Genomic DNA, 17878 nt, shown 5'->3' on the forward strand with positions numbered 1-17878 from the left:
ATATTGATTTGTATTAACTGTCATGAGCATATCTATTTGGTTAAATTGGTAAATCTCCACGATGAAATTTGTCGCAATTTAACCAAATAGATATGCTTATGACAGTTGACACAAATCAATATCGATTTGAACTATTGAACAAAAAATTTTTAACTATTTCTAAAATTCATTGCAAATAAACAGAAATAGTTTCTTAATAAAACTCTTGCATACATTTTTACACTAATTTCATTAATGTCAAAGACGTGTGGTTCAAGAAAGCACCTTTATCACTGACCATTTTGCCATCCCTGAGCGCGCGAAATTCTAGCTTTGCTATTCGAGATGTTTAAACTGTTCCCATTTGAAAACTATTATAGCCTCGACTTTTTCGTATTAAAATTTTCGTCTCAAAATGTTACAAAGTACTTGTCATTAAAATATTTATCGCCAGTTTAGGTACACCCTGTATATGTGTTATGTTTACGTTTATGCCCTTTAGACGCAAATTTTGTTGCTGTTTCACATCACCCCACGATTTGGAAAAAGTTCAAAAATCAACACCTTTGAATTTTTTCTCCATTTTTTTTAAATCAAAATATTCAAAATCCGCGATTACAGAAACGTAGAATAATTCACCCTCTACTATAGAGCTATTAACTGACCAAAAATTCAATTTCTTCACACTTTTGTGGGACTCCAAAAAAACGTATTTCACATCACCCCACTTCACCTTACTTTATTTATCTTATTAATATTTTAACAAAAAATATATAAGTAAATTTTCTATTTAGTCTGATTTCGATTTAGCATTAAAAAAGTAACGGAGCAAGTAACGAATCGTTACTTTTTAAGTAACGATAACGATAACGAGTTACTTTTGAGAATCAGTAACTAGTAACGGTAACTAGTTACTTTTTTGACTCAGTAACGAGTAACGGTAACTAGTTATTTTTAAAAAGTAACTTTCCCAACCCTGATTATATATATATAATCGTATTATATATATAATTGTATACATTCGTATATAAATATATTATCAAAATAAACGGAAGCATTACATATAGACGCGTACGTACTATTTATCTATTATTAATAAAAATAACATCACTGATTTTTATTGCTGGCGACTTTTAAGAGTATTCTTACTAAATTAATAATAATGTTTATTGTTATAATCACATTATATAGAAGTTATATACGTTATATTTATCAAAAAATATAGATATTTAAAATAATATTTACTATAAAATTTAGATTATGCGTTCAATATTTGATCGTTCATTAATATATTAATATATGTTAAGTATACAGAAGAACCGAACACCTGAAGAATAGAAAAGCTACATATATAAATCTCTGCGCATACAAACTGCACAATTAGTATTAATGTGTGAGGAAAACAAATATGTAACTACAAATTCTGTATAAGGCACCAATCTATAAGTAATAGTAATATAATAAATATAATTATGTGTGCTGTATAAGACAATTTACAATTTTATTTTTATATTAATTAACATCTATATATTTTGCATGCATATTATAACATTTAATGTCAGTATAATATTTTATACATTATATTGTGCCCTCAGTAATTGTCATGCTATTATAAAACTACTAATATTACTTAATACTAATATTTTAGCAACTTTTCAATCAATTGCTTTATTTATATAAATTTTACACTACTTGCTTTATTTAGTTTAAATTAGAGAAATTTTTATTTTATTATTTTAACTCTTTAACGCCCCCCGGGAAAATTTAGGAGTAATGAAAAGAAAGGGATTGTTAATATTACTTGTAAAAGAACTACACGATCTTCTTCAAATTCGTGAATAAACCAAAGAAGTTTATTTACCAAAAAAAATGGGAAAGTAATTATTTATAATAATTAGTTTTCTCAGAAATTGATAACAATGCCGCGCGCGCAAGTTTGCGCGTACATATGTATGCGTACGTATGTGTAAAAAATAAAAATAAAAAATTTAAAATAAAAGAATAACTTATTTCATGAGAAAAATATTGATTTTCTAAATTTTTTTGTTTATTGTCGATGTTATTTTGTATATTATTTTCGCCAGTTTTTATTTTACAAATATGATACCAGTTTTTTGATCAGCAAACACGAAAACCTTAAAAACTAAATTGTTTGGATTAATTCCGTCTTATAAGTCAGTGATGGCGCTACTAACATTTCTTATCTCAAAATTCCATTTGTCCTTAAAATATTACTCATTTTTTAAATAATACAACTTGAATAACATGCTTCATAATTTATTTCGTAGTAATGTGGATCCGTATGAATAAAATAAGCCAAGCCGATTTTGGTCTGATACGGGCATTACAATTGTATCAGTCAATTCAAAAGTATGAAAATGTTATTATTGAAAAAATTATTATTATTCTCGTAGGTGGTACATATACACGATGAGGCAATAACTTTGTCCACTTCGAATATTTCCGCTATTTTTAGAGATATGGAAAAATTATAGTTACGAAAGTTGCATTATATCAAGGAAACCATAACATATTAGTAATATTTTTTTTCAAACAGTGGAGGCGCTTCGGAGATTTGAAGATCACCTCTACTTTTTTTTAAATAAAACCCCCTTTTGTTTATTATACTATCTTATTCTGCTAACAAGTAATATTAACAACTGTTGTCTGAAATATTTTTTATTTGCCTAATACTTTTTGAGATATTTAATAGGAAATTGATAACTTTTTCAATATTTAGCTTATAATATCTTGATAACTGTCTGTCAGAGGGAAAAGTAGTGCAAAACTTTTTTACTTGGTTTGATCTCAGGAATACGCTGTTGTGATAGTGCCCCAATTATTGAAAATTTTTGTGTATGGAAATTTTGTGTAGCTTACAATATACAAAAATTTTCAATAATTGGAGCACTATGGTGTATGGAAATTATGTGTATGTTATAATATACAAAAATTTTCAATAATTGGAGCACTATTGCAACAGCATATTCCTGAGACCAAATATAAAAGTCCTGCACTACTTTTCCCTCCGACAAACAGTTATTGAGATATCATAATCTACTTAAATATAGAAAAAGTTATCAATTTTCTCTGGAATATCTAACAAATTATTAGGCAGATCAAAAAATGTTTCAGACAACAGTTGTTCATATTACTTGTTAGTAGAATAAGATAGTATAATAAACAATAGGGTGTTCCATTTAAGAAATTTAAGATTTTGAAAGAATCGTACAATAATTTTCATTTTTTCTTAACTGATGCAATATTCATTGCACCTTGACAACGCTCCAACGTTGTTAGAATATTAAGAATTTTCTATTATTCGTAAATTTAAGATATTATTAAATGGTTTAGATTTTTCTATTTGTTTCTTTAAACTATGTACTAAGTACTTCAGATGACAAGGTATATTGTAAGCTACACAAAATTTCCATACACAAAAATTTTTAATAATTGGGGCACTATCATAACAGCGTATTCCTGAGATCGAAACGTCCAAACAATTTTTGTATTGATGAGTAAACTTGAAATTTTGGAAATATAATATAATAATATTTTTAATAGCTCGTGAGTTGACCGTTTATTTATTCGCACAGCATTTGTTTATAACGAGCGCTTTTCTTTTTGTAATATGTTATCATTGTTAGTAACATTATGTAAACATAAGCAGCAAATAAACATGAATGGGTTTATGTTTATTTTATGCCTCATATTTTTGTAAAAAATAGATATGTACATGTATATGTATTTACTACTTACTTACTTACTTACTTAATGTATATGTATTTACTATTCCCTAATTGTTAATTATATGTTTATATATTATTTAATTTCAAATCTTCGATGATTTAGATGGTGCTATAATTATTCCGTTGTTACAAATTTATTATAAATTATAAGATTTTAAATGTCTCAAGCTCCAAGAGAGTTGTACCGCGTACCTGCGAGTTCGAAACATTCCCATCATAGGATGCGTCCTAGCTCGAAGGTCGTGGCGAGTAAATGAGTAGCAGATGTACGCGAGACGGAGAGAGAGGGAGGGAAGGAGAGAGAGGGAGAGGAAGAGAGACACGGAGAGAAAGGTAAAAGGTAAGAGGGAAAAGAAGAGGAAAGATGGAAAGAGGAGAAAATTGAATCGATCCTTTCCACACGCTCAGGCAGAATGGAGAATCGATCTACCCAATTGGAATTGGGTTAATTGCCATCTTAAACGACTCGCTCGAGTACAACGCTCAAGCACAGTGTCGGTATACCATAAACAACACAGATATATCGGGAGACTGTACTCACACATAATGGGAGTAGAGCGTGGAGATCCTAGCAGGAATCTTTCGGTCCTCGAAATGTCGGACTCGGATGGCACTTAACACACTCAATGCACGTGTAACACGTCACTTTACTTCCTTCTCTCGTCGCACCACGTACGTATACGCGAGGAGACGCGAGTCGAGGAGTCGTTGATGCCGCACAGAAGTCCCCCCGAGGAGGGAAAGGGCACGGAGAACAGTCACGAATTTCCGAACGACGTCAGTTTTAACCTCACCTCTCGCGAAAGCGCGACTGATCGGTGTGTCCTCGTTGCACTCTACCACTCATCACTATCCGACACACATACATGCGCGCACATGCGCGGGCTCGACACACATACAATGACATTCATGCATATATATATACACCTCTCTCCCTTTCTCTCTCTCCCTCCCTCACTCGCTCCCATCTTTTCCTCGCGAATCTCCCTGCTTATCTCTTTCCCTCTCACTTGTCTCTCCCTCCCTCTCTCTCTCTCTCTCTCTCTTCTTTTATCTCGTCTGCTTCGCTTATTTTCGCTGTCTTTTTAATATCGAAAGTGCACTTCTGTCTTTGGTTGTTCAATACAGAAGAAATCTATATGTTTCACCAAGAAAGACAGATAAATAAATAGATGAACAAATCGACAGGTAGATGAGCAGAAAGATATATTTATAGATAAATAGATTACTAGATACATAGATGAATAGATAGATAGATAGACAGAAGGGAGGCAAGACAGAAAAAAAGAGAGTGAAAGGGAGGGCGCGCGAGCGTGTATGTGTGCGTGCATGCGTGCGTGCGTGAGGGAGGGAGGGAGGGAGGGAGGAGAGAGAGGAGAGAGAAAAGAAAGGGACAGAAAAAGAAAGAGTTACATTTGTTGAACTTGACGAGAAACAGTACAATTGACAAAATTCGTTTTTCTCTTTAAAAAATGCGATGACACACACACACACATCATAAACTCCTATTTAACTGCTAAGAGCACAAGCGCGCACTACTATACTCGTATTGCTCGTATACGCCGGCGGCATGACGCGTGACTCGCGACTCCGCTATCTCTGCGATCGACCTCGAAAGTAGCGCCACGGTAATGACAGACGCAATAACTAGCGGTCGATGCGCGCCAAGTTCATATTTCGAAACGACCAAAATCTATATTTTTATCGTCATTCTTTAATCAAATTAAATAATCTTATTTATCAAGCAGGAAGTACGTGAATTATATTCTGTGAAATAAACTAAAACAAAAATTAAGATTACTTTTTGATGGTTGAAATAAATTGAGTGCGAAAGTAACAGTTATTCAGTTTTGTTCACCGGAAATAAAATGCCACATAGAACTAGGTCCTATTTTTATTCTGTTACTTTTACTATAATAATACCTAATGCCTAATGCCTAATACCTAATCTATGAATTTTCATAATAATTTAGAGGATGACACATTGCTTATATTATTTTTTTTAATTGCAGAATCAAGCAAGTGCGGAGTGCAAAACCATCTTTAACATATAAGACGTAAATTGCATTTTATTATGAACGATAGTTATGAAATAATGACGTTAATTTGTATTCTTAACTATGGAGGTAGATTTTCACAATCTCCTAAATGTCTTTATATTATTGATAAACGTAGAATGATTTTATATTAATTGCTATCAGTTCGAAAATATATTTAGTTGACAACATTTTAATGAACTTTTTAATAGTATTATTTACATCGTATTTTATATATATAATGATCCGAAAGAACTTAACTAGCTTTGGGGTATGTTGACACAAAAAGAATGGGGTAAGTTAACATGTCAAAGTCAAACTCGCCACGTGTCTTGGCGCACGTATTCTACCTATTTCAGGTTAAGTACGTATAATGTAGTTCTCTACATGGTAAGTCTTTCAATTAATTTAGTTAAGTCAATTTATCTAATAGTTTATTCTTTTCATTTATATGAAATTATTGAAATGCGAAATTATAAAAGAAAAACTAACCGATCCAGGACTTCTTCTGACGTAATGTTAAAAGCTATCAGAAGTATAAAAATAAAAGGCAGGTCCATAAGAAGTGTTGTAAAAGATTTCGATATTCCTTTTTGCACCTTGAGTCGTTATTGTAAGAACATTACGAAACCAGATGTAAAAGATATTGGACCAGATATTTCTATTATACTATAATAATACAGGACAATTTTTACTTACGAGAAAGACTAACGCGCGGTCGCCACGTCGCGGCAGTATGTGGTACTAGTACTATCTATTCAGGAGGGAATCAGACGTACCGGATCAGGCACATAGATATTCCGGCTATATGAACCTGGCACCCGACTTTTCAAAATTTAATTTTTTTAAGGAAACTGGTAGTATTTCGTGTGTAGTTGATTGTAGTAAAAGAATTTTCGTTTGTAGTTCCATGGTTTATAAAATATAAAAATTTTTTTTATCACGCACGGACGCACGCACATGAGATGTAGCTAGTTCCGTTTGGGACGTGGAGTGTATATACACAGCACTATCGAAACGCGATTTTTAAGTATCCCCGTTCCCTTTTCTCCAAGTGTCCAAGTGGAGTGTCCAAGCTGTCTTTCATCGATCGATGCGTGACTCCACCCTCTCGCTATCGGATCCTAAGACATGTCAACAAATACACCTTTTTGCATGCTGCAGAGTCCGGCCTTTCGCTCCTCCGTGTGTTTATTCGCTCAGACGTTTTTCTTAATTACACGATAATTATTACGAATTTTGCATAATGGTATATAACTTTTCTTCTCAGTTTGATCCAATCTACCATAATTTTTGGGGTGGTCAGAAACGAATTTGATACCCCGTATGTCGGTTTCAGCTAATGTCGTGCGATATAAAAATAGACGCCAAATATGAGGCATCTAAAATGGACGCGACTGTGAACTTCTCTCTCTTCTCAGGGACTACTCCCCGCGTCTAAAAAGGTACTTTACGCTCTGTCCAGATATTTTTTACGTTCATAGTAGGAAAAGCTGCTAGCAGCCCATAGTTATACAGGGTCATCGAAAAGTATTGGACTTCTAATGCATTTTGGAGAAAATGTCCAATAGCAAAGTTGTATAGTTTCAAGCGGGGAATAAGATGATTTTTTAAACGAAACCCCCTACTTTTTATTGCATATTCTTATAGCTTATTTCGAGAGCTTTCCAAAACACTAATAAAACATTTCTTTTCGGGAGCCTTCACAACATTTTGGAATATACTAATAAAACAGTTTTCATTAAGTACTGTTTGAGTTATAAAGGTTTAAAGTTCACAATTTTTTTACACAAAATATTTTATAAAATATTTAGTTTTCGGTAATCATAACCTTAATACTTTTATGCGCGGAATATGATTCCATCAAACTGCCACGTTTAAAAATTAATCAAAACAGATATCTGTTTCGAATACAGAATTAAAATTATAATACCGAGTTTCCCCGTATAGTCTGTAATTGATATTATTAAATTATAAAACTTAACCTACAATAATATTTGCCCCTTGTATTATATTATATACATACAAAATTACATGATACATGAATTTACTGTCACACATCTCATTTTATGTTACTTATCATAAATAATTAACAAGATATTTATAGATACAATGCAAAAATTTAAGTATTCTTTTGCATATAAATTAATATTTCACGCAATTGTAACCTATACAAACCAATATTTTTAAGATAGAATCTAAGTCAAAATAAAATCATGTTCAATTTTTAATCTAATAAAAAAGAATCCATTTTTATATGTAAAATTACTGTATTTTCAGATAGATTATTATACAACATGTACAAACCTTGAAAAAAAATATGATACAGCTAATTAGAATCATGGCGATGTGAAATGCAGTATGTCATAATTATAACTACCGAAAATTAACAATCGTTTAGATACCATTAATTATATCTCAGAATTTATTTAAAAAAATAAAATACACTGCAGATTTCATAATATGCAGGTAAGTATTATTCAAAACATTACGTGCGCAACATAAAAAGTCGTCCAAGATAATTCTTATAACACTCGATCTGTTAATATGTTATAACATATTAATATGAAGGTAACAAGAATTACGCATACGTGATAACAATCTACGTTATCTAATCATAATCAATAATATTTTTTCTTGTATTTGCGATATCTCTCCACCTCGGACTGCCTCCGTAACTGATTTACAAGTTCCGTCGGGACGTACCATAATTTATCAACGTTGTTAAGCAAGGCCTCTGTTACTTGGCAACATATAGCAGCCATGTTGACCTGGGCAGTCAAGTCGGTATGGTCTCGAGGATGGACGTACCGGGGTGGAAAGAGCGACGGTGCCACTATCATTGCCACATTGTGTATCGACATTTTATTCGACACTTGATTTTCGATGACCAGCTTAAGGAAATTAAGCAATGCTTCCAAAGTACACCGATGTTCGACAGGTAATAACAGCACCAGCAGATTAAGAGAATATACCAAGTCGTTGGGATTCTTGAAACCTACATATTGTTTCTTTATAATTTTCATAGCGCATACATACAATATTGCAGAGTACGTATAACCTACTAACCATGACTTTGATAGAAAGCATCAATCAACTCGACGGTAAGAAGAGGTTGCGGCAAATCTCGTAACAACTTTTTCAAAATGGCCGACAAATCGTGACACGGAGTACGTTTAAACAACTTATCCATCTCCTTTGGTTTACAATAAAAATCTGTTTCTAATTCCGTACAAATTATTTCCACCTAAACGATTTCAATAAATAAAGATATATACATAATGAAGTACTTTAATTAATCTTGTGTATTTATATGTACATACTTACCTTCTACAGGGTGGCCATTAGGATTGTGTTGAATGTAAATGGTTATTACTTCGTAACAAATAGGTCGAAGAAAATTAATCAGCCGCCATTTTGTAGAGGAAACTTGTCGATTTTATTACCATACGTACAAAAACTATATATTAGGTGTACAAATAAGTTTTAAAGCGTTTTCTTTTTAGTATACCGCTGGTTTACAAATCAGAAATTCTCCCGCGCTTTTGTCGTGTGACTGTAACCGGTTCAGACTCAGAGTAATAAAAACGACGCAGAAGTTGGCTCGGTTCGTTACGAATTTCACCAAGGGTAAAGTGCTGCAAAATAAGCAGGCGATGAGAAGTAGATATGATTTGACAATCCCAAACGCAAAAAAACACTGGGTAGATCCCGGTCAAGCAACGACATCAACGACCGAAGCACAATATTCACTCGAAGAAAGTTTTGTTATGCGTCTGGTGGGATATCAAGGATATGCTGCATTATGATTTCTTGCAACCGGGTGAAACTGTTACTGCTGATCACTACAAGCAACAATTGTTGCAATTGAACGAGGAAATCAGTCAAAAACGTCCATTTACTAGCAAAGGACTGCGCCCCGTGAAGTTGCTCCATGATAGTTGCGCCAGATCACATGTCGCAAAATTGGTCAAGGAAACGTTATTGACGCTTGGCTGGAAAGTTTTGGAGCGTATCCGGCGTATAGTCCCGACATAGTTTCTTCAGATCGTCACTTGTTCCGATCCATGCAAAATGCTTTGTCTTCAATTCACTTCCGGACATTTGACAAAGTGCAAAAATCGGTTCATTATGTCGCACGACGAATACTTCTTTACTACTGGAATCCGTCAGCTGCCTAACCGATAGCAGGTGATAGAGAATGACGGCACATAGTTTGATGAATAAATATATTGCAATTTTCTCTCAAATACGTTTAGCATTGTTTTACAAACGCTTTAAAACTTATTTGTACACCTAATATAAATCTTCCAATAATTTAAAATGTGCCTCTTATGTTATTCCTCTGGGGTTAAAGATCGATGTTATATCTAAATTATTTAAATATTACACATGTTTTCATACATATATTAATAAAGTTTCGTCTACAAAATGACGGTTGATTCATTTTCTTCGATCTATTTGTTACGAAGTAATTACCATTTAGTTTCCACACAATCCTAATGGCCACCCTGTACTTGTTAAGAGTATAAGGACACAATGGCGATAGAAAGACTGTAATATTTGAGGAAAAAAGTTTAAAAAGGTAGTTAAAGGCGGATTGCGAGATGGAAGTGCAGAAATGCAGAGACATATTATTGATATTGATCAACAAAGGAAGAAGATGCAAAATACATGACAAAGCAGAAGGATAGAACATAAAATGACATGTAAACAGAATAAGAAATAATAAAAGATGTGCTAGATGAATAAAGTATGAGAAATAATAGAACGAATAAGAGAGAAAAATTAAGGGAAGTATGTAAAGTGAAAGAAGGAAAAAATGAGAGTTAGAATGTAAGTTAGAAAAGTTTTTGTAAACCAAATCCTTTGTTTGAGATTTTAGATCAAATGGCCGAATTATACAGTATTTATCTTACTTTCTGCTTATGGCCTCCAACACGTAGAATGCCTTCTTCTTTTACTCCGCGTTTTGTCAGTTCATTAAGAATCTTTTGAAACACTAGTGGTATGTCATTTTCTTCACTCGTTAATTGACTGTCCCTGAGCAGCAACGTTGATAAAGAAACGCCAAATAAATTTCCAGCTACAAATATACAGAATGTATAACAATCACGAGAACATGGTAAAAGAAAAGTAAGTATAATTATATTATATACTTTTCCTCCGTCGTTTATTGGGTTTTCGTCTCGTAAGTGGTATATTATATTTATCGAAAATCGCTGTTAACTCAAGCCATAAAAGAGGCTGCAATCTCGTAAAATCTCGTTGCGATAATAATTCTACATCTTGCCGAGCATAATCGTCATCGGTCATAAGATTATCGGAAGACCACACTTGAGATTTGGCCTCATTAGTTTTGCACATCTCCTCGAAACTAAGATGCCCATGTGATGATGTACGACTTAATGGACGAGCTATTAAATTTCCGTCCGCCGGTCTAGTTAAGCCGTATAAACTGCTGTGACTTCGCGTTACTGCCGTGTGATTTCCTGCACTCCGTCTAAAATGTGAGATAACGATTAGAAGAAACATTTCGGAACCAATTTGAAATAATTATTCAATTATCTCGGAAATACCGGAGAGTCGATTCTTTTGGCACGGCCAATTTTCTAACTGACTCGGCATCTAAATTCGTTACATCATTAAGATCGCCATTATTATGCCTCTGAATTGGTCTCGTGATGTGTATTGTTCCCAATCTATGGTAGCCAGTCAACTGAATTCCTTCTGTAGTAATATGTAATATTAAGTTTTAAGATAAAACTACTTTGTCTAGAAATTATTAAATATAAATGCAAACGTGATAATACCAGAATCATTTGCGACATCCCCTTTTAACCAATTGCCAGTTCTCCTGAAAATTTCTGGTACGGATACAGAAGTCGAGGCAGTTACTGGCATGGAATTGAGAGCTGTTTGGGGGACACTTGGTGTTCGACGAACCATTGTTTTTCCTTCATTTGACGTTCGATGAAATATAGAAACAAAACTCGGGACGCAAGCGCTTTAAACAATTAGAGAGAAATTACATTACAAGAATAAGAAATACCACATAAAAAGTTAATCACAATATAATAAATTTACTTTTGGTGTGCATCCTCGATCACAGTGGGAGGTGAAGGAGGTGATGTATTTTCTGGCGTAGCGCCTCGAATTGAATCTAAAGAATCAGGAGTAGCGCTACGCGAACGTGTACCTGTGCTCGATACCTATAAGTAGTCATAATGTATAAACAATACATTTTATTTAATAATATACATATGTATGTGCAAATGTAAATAATGATCAAATATCATTTTGCAAATTTATTAAAATAACTTTTCTTCGCTAATCCTTCATCTTTCTAATTATTTCATATCTATGTGCACACATTTCTGGATTTTTGGTATTTAAGGTCACATAAAGATCATACTATCTCACAATCAGATCACTGGATGCGTCTTCATCTTGACTATTACAATTACGTATTAACAATAGGTGTGTAGTTCCATTTTTTTAAGAATTTATAACTTAAAAATTCTGAAAGATACGATCTTAAAAAATATTCTGTTTATCATATATCACAATATTTGTCCTTTTGAAACAAATAATGTTTATCATCAAAAATAAATGAGCGGTTACTGGAAAATAAAATAGAACACTCTCTCTTCCTCCCCCCCTTCTCCTACATACACACACATTTCCGATCTAACTCATTTTATAAAATTAATAAAGAAACGTCAGGCTTGTGTTTGCATATGCAAAATCTTTTACTCTTTTGTATGATAGTTTCATGTAATTGTCTCTCTTAATTAATTATTGTATTTAATTTAATCGCGAGCGAACGGACTTTTAGTTCGTACAAAAAGTTGTTTTAATATAATATAATTTACAACAAGGACCCGTTACCGCACTGTTTGCGCCGTTTCTATACCTTCTTGTTAGCATGTGTTACTGCATATTAGCGCACACTTTTGCCCGGCTTTTCATTTTCTGGTTAACTGTTAACCAGAGATTAACTATTTTTGTCTGCATTATTATCTAAGAAGAGACAGAACATTGACTGACCTTTGGTTAACAGTTAACCAGAAAATGAAAAACCAGGTCTTTGAAGAGTGATCGTTTGATCTAAAATTCTAAAGTTATTTGTATTTGCGGACTCTCGAGTCCGCAGCAGGTATTTACGTTTATTTGCAGCGACTGCTTTAAAAATTAAAAAAGTTTAAGTAATATTTTGCAGAAACATTATTTCAACTTTTATTTAAATTTTCGATACTATCAAAACAGTTGCCGCAAATAAACGTGAATACTCAGAGTCTGCAAGTATAAATACCTTTAGATCAAACGATCACTTGCTCTTTAAAATGTGTATGAATATGCAGTAATATATGCTAAGAAAGTATAGGGACGACGCAAGTAGTAATCAGTCCTTATCGCAAATTATACGTAAACTTTTTGCGCGAACTGGAGTCCGCGCGCGAGCGGTGGAGGATGAATATATCACACGTATCCAACTGATAAAGGCTCTGTGAAGTCCGAAACCTTCTGAGAAAGAAATGTTTTTCTTTTAATTTGCTAGCATAAACATATTGTTTGTTCTTAACATCTATAGTTTCGCTTATTCATTATTGTCTCGTGACTCATTTTCTAAGTAGGTATGTTACAATTAAAGATATTTTAATTGTCTAATATTTAATTTGTCAATATACCTCTACATCTTTAAAGACATTCCTAATGTCTGGCTTGCGGACACGTTGGCGTTGATTAAAACGTTGCTTAACTGTGTGATTAAGTGATCTCACGCGCCGTTTCACAGCTTCTGCTTGGACTCGCGATAAAGGACGCAAGGCCGCTCCCAATTCCTCAGGTTGTACCTCTCTGCCTGCTTTCCATGCCTCCGTTAATTGTCCTAAACCTGCCGCGCGTAACCATTCAGCTTCCGCTTCTCCTTCTGAAGAAAAATTTCAAACATAAAACATTTATCTCATTTTAAATACATTGACGTTATATTGCAGCACAATCTGTTTTGTGTGCGTGTGTGCGGTTTTTACAATTCTCTTATATACTCTTTTTAAAATCTCAAATAATAATTAGAAAAAGAGAGAGATTATCTTACGCTCGTGTATTGTATTAACAATTCATAATTACTGAAAGGCCAAATTAACGAGCATTAACAGGTGTTCTTTTTTTTAAAAAACGATTGATAAAATTACTTTATTCTTCAGGTTCAAATAGACGTTTCGGCTGTACTGAGCCTTCTTCAGTATATAAAACAAAATTCGCATACATCGAAATAAATTAACGCATTGTCCGCAGTGGAAGTTTTAATCAGAACAACTTCTTTCTGTAACGCGATGTCATGGAAGTTCAGTCGATTTCACCTATGAATCCGACGTATACTCGTTGGGAGACGAGAATAAATTGGTCCTAGGTGCTAGTTTTCCATTTTTCGATCGGCTGTTCAAATGTTTTCCCGTTTTTGTAGCCCTTTCTAGAATTATTGAAGATTTAAGCGCAGCCATCGATTCCATTGTTCATCTCTCGAAATCTGGCTTTTGACTGAAATCGACTGAATCTCCATGACATCGCGTTACAGAAAGAAGTTGTTCTGATTAAAAATTCCACTGCCGACAATGCGTTAATTTATTTCGATGTATGCGAATTTTGTTTTATATACTGAAGAAGGCTCAGTGCAGCCGAAACGTCTGTTTGAACCTGAAGAATAAAGTAATTTTATCAATCTTTTTTTTATAAAAAAGAACACCTGTTAATGCTCAAATAATAATCTTTAATTAAGATATTTACATTATCCATAACATGTAATGAGTTATCTCGTAACGATACATACCATCATAACTACGAGGGCTGCACTCTTCGTCCAAATAATCATCCAGCATTTTTGTCTCCTCTATCATTTTCTGATATTCTTCCCAGTATTCGAGTAGGTGGTTATCACCTCCCGCGTAGGTAGCACCTCTGTCCATATTTCCGTTTCTCCTCGTATCCTTTGGATACATATACTCGCCAACTAAAGAATCTTTAAAAACACATGAAAAACATCTTTACTCTCGAAAATGCGTTCCTCATTCCAATATCTAAATCTAAGAAGGCGATATTAATCATATTACAAGCTTTGTTCTACTTATATCTCATTGATGTCTTTCTCAACTTAATCTCGCATGATTCACAGAGATAACATCAATATCATTGTTCAACATGGATAAATATAAGAAATTATCTCTATCATGAGTAATATCAGAAGCAGCACGAAAAAAATTGTACGAGTGCTATTAATTATACAGTAATTTTCTTGCAAGACACGGACGATATATCCCAGCAAGCACCAAAGTAACGGTTACATAACATCATTATAAATGTAATATAACACATGCCTGTTGTATTACATTTGCATTGATGTTATGTAATTGTTACTTTGGTGTTTGCTGGGATGTATAACTATAAGTTTTATCAGTCTCCAATAATATTTAACAGATATGAAAAACGACCCCAACTTTATTTACATTCACCGTGTTTACACAATTTTAATTTACTAAATAACTACAAATGTTACCACACCGACTGGACGTTTTGTACTTGATAATATTTTCGTGTGAATTTATATACACTTTTCTGTTCTAGTAAACTACATGCCGATTACTTGCTGGTCCCGAAACGTCAATTTAAATTAAAGACTTTGTTTAAGATCCAGCCCGAATAAGGCACACTTCTATTTACTTGCAGTATTTGCTACATACTCATTTAGTCTCGTGTATAGTCTCGTGTATATTTATATGGGTGCATATGTGGATACTTTAAGTATCTACCCATCCTCACATTGCATTGGCTGAGCATTAGCTAAACACTAACCCAACATTGGTTATATTGGAAATGCATTGGCCAATATTTCTCAATGTAAAGCCAATATTGGCTATGAAACAAATGCAAATATTGCATTTATAATAATTAGATAATATTATATTTATATTGGAAGTTCATTGACCAATATTTAGCAAAGTAATATAAATATTGGGGTCTAATATTGATACAATATTAGATCAATATTACTGAATAGGCATATTCACTAAATAAGGAGGCATCCATCTTACAACCTTGGACCAGTGTTGGAAATACTAGATTTATGTTATTTCCCAATATTGTGCCAAAATATATTGTACTATACTACTATAGGGACCTATGGACAATACATTCAAATGTCTCAATTAAAAAATCATTTAGACATTAACAGCCTATCTTAGCTTTTATATCCTTTATTCCTTTGAATCGTGATTTCACGTCAGAGCCTTATGAATTTTATTTTGATTAAACCAAGAATTATTTAGACACTATCATTCTGTTGTGGCTCGTTAGTCCTTGTCCTTCAAAGAACCCCGCACTAATCATATAGGAAATTGAAACATTTTTTCCTAATATGCTTCAAAGTATTTCCAAACAAGACCCGCGGAGCCCAAATTTTCTATGTTTGACTAGCTGTAGCTCAGTAACTAGCCATTATTTAAGTTTGAGCCCATTATATTTTTTGTTTAGCAGGTCATAAGCTACAACATATGTGAAAACTAGCCAATTTAACCGAGATCCAATTTCCTATACGATTAGTGCGGGGTTCTTTCTAGTAAAGTACTCGTGTAAGATTCAAACATATTTGATCCCGATTTGAGTCCACTTGCAAGTAACACTCTTGCTTTTCAAGGTATTTATCGAAGGTTCAAGCCTATTTCGTCCAGGTTTGAGTCTACTAGAAAGCACCATTTTATTTTTTGAGGTAATCATAGAGAGCTTGAAGAAACTACGCCATCAATTTCGAATCTGCTTCCCAACTATAGCATAGCGAATTTGCAGGTGTGCTCCAAGTCCTCTCCTTTCCTGAATTATAATTCTCTAGGAATTCATAGAAGAATAAAATCAGAATTGAGGAAATTATCACAATCAACTTCTGAGGACTTGGACAAACTAATTGTGGCTGATTGTTCGCGAATTCTTCGAATTGCATTTTTCCAATTCTCCAGGTATTCTTGAAAATGACCTTGGCCGAGGTAAATTCTTTCATAACAAATTTAAAAATTACAATTGTTCAGACACTAACATCCTGTCTCGGTTCTTATATCCTTCATTCCTTTGAATTGTGACTTGACGTTAGAGCCTTATGAATTTTATTGTTTAAAATTATAATTATTTAGACACTATTATCCTGTCACGGCTCGTTAGTCCTTGTCCCTGCGAATTTGTGTTTGTCACATGTGAGCCTTGTGAACTTTATTTAATTTCTCAAGAGGAATCTCTAAGAACTTATGTTCACCTTTGCGCTATCCGAATTGCAAGCTACAAGTGCTTAATCTCATCGCTTAGTCGTACGCCGTCCAAGTGCGACACGCGACTCGACGACTTTACCGAAGGAATTTAATCGGGCTGCGCAATCGGGACAATTAAAGAACACAAACGATTACTCGCGACGGAATATCTCTGGATATCTCTCCCGAGTGACGTTTCGTCGACATTCCACTGGCGAGCAAACACCTCGCACACTCGCGACTCGGTATATACTCGGCGGTTGCGAGTTTGCAACGCGCAACGCGCTCGCGATCGACGGACGTCTCCTCCGGTCTCCTTGAGCGATGGCCGGACTGCGAGGATGCGAGGAGTCGAGTGATTTGCTCGCGACGCGCTGTCCCTCCCTCACGGATAATAGGCGGCACGCTACACGCCTCTGCGGCAGCGCACGCTTGTGTAAACACGCAGCCTCCCCGAGTCGCACGCACGCAATCACGCGCGCGCGCACACACGCGCACGTATACGCGTGTCGAATTAACACTTTACACGGCGCAAAACGCACGGCGCAAAATGCGATGTTTACGAGCGCATACTTCGCATCGTATGTCGCAACACATAACCTAATTCGTCACCTGCGCCTCCCACCGACACGCTCGACCCTGCGACGACTCTTTCATGAATGGGGTACGTGCCTCGCGAGTAAGATTCCTTCGCAGAGGCACTCAATGACGTACGCAGACTTACTTCGAAAGCGAGTTTCGAGATACTGAAAGATTTAAAACAGAGTGAGAGAGAGAGAGAGGGGGGAGTGGGGGAAGAGAGAGAGAGAGAGAGAGAGAGAGAGAG

At 34.5% G+C, this 17878-nt stretch overlaps 2 protein-coding genes across 6 annotated transcripts in view; both read right to left on the minus strand.

The window, feature by feature from the left end:
• Nucleotides 1-5318, minus strand: part of LOC105558733 (ecdysone receptor) — a 98006-nt gene extending 92688 nt beyond the window's left edge. Inside the window, exons 1-2 of the mRNA XM_012006590.1 lie at nucleotides 5142-5318; nucleotides 4270-4863 (exon numbers count right to left, since the gene is read on the minus strand). The gene's annotated coding sequence lies outside the window, so the exon portion shown is untranslated. The remainder of the gene's footprint in view (nucleotides 1-4269; nucleotides 4864-5141) is intronic.
• Nucleotides 5319-8014: 2696 nt separating this feature from the next.
• Nucleotides 8015-17878, minus strand: part of LOC105558736 (rho GTPase-activating protein 18) — a 13907-nt gene continuing 4043 nt past the window's right edge. Inside the window, exons 1-10 of one of the 5 annotated variants that reach the window (XM_012006603.1) lie at nucleotides 17665-17777; nucleotides 14595-14783; nucleotides 13456-13697; nucleotides 11852-11976; nucleotides 11578-11771; nucleotides 11344-11494; nucleotides 10924-11267; nucleotides 10684-10850; nucleotides 8834-9011; nucleotides 8015-8762 (exon numbers count right to left, since the gene is read on the minus strand). In XM_012006603.1, coding sequence (XP_011861993.1) covers nucleotides 8386-8762; nucleotides 8834-9011; nucleotides 10684-10850; nucleotides 10924-11267; nucleotides 11344-11494; nucleotides 11578-11771; nucleotides 11852-11976; nucleotides 13456-13697; nucleotides 14595-14763 — 1947 coding nt within the window. In that variant the 5' untranslated portion in view covers nucleotides 14764-14783; nucleotides 17665-17777 and the 3' untranslated portion in view covers nucleotides 8015-8385. The other 4 variants (XM_012006604.1, XM_012006602.1, XM_012006601.1 and 1 more) reach the window with 4 other exon arrangements.

Source organism: Vollenhovia emeryi, unplaced genomic scaffold (genome assembly GCF_000949405.1).
Source record: "Vollenhovia emeryi isolate VEMERY1.0 unplaced genomic scaffold, V.emery_V1.0 DF939316.1, whole genome shotgun sequence".
NCBI lineage: Eukaryota > Metazoa > Arthropoda > Insecta > Hymenoptera > Formicidae > Vollenhovia > Vollenhovia emeryi.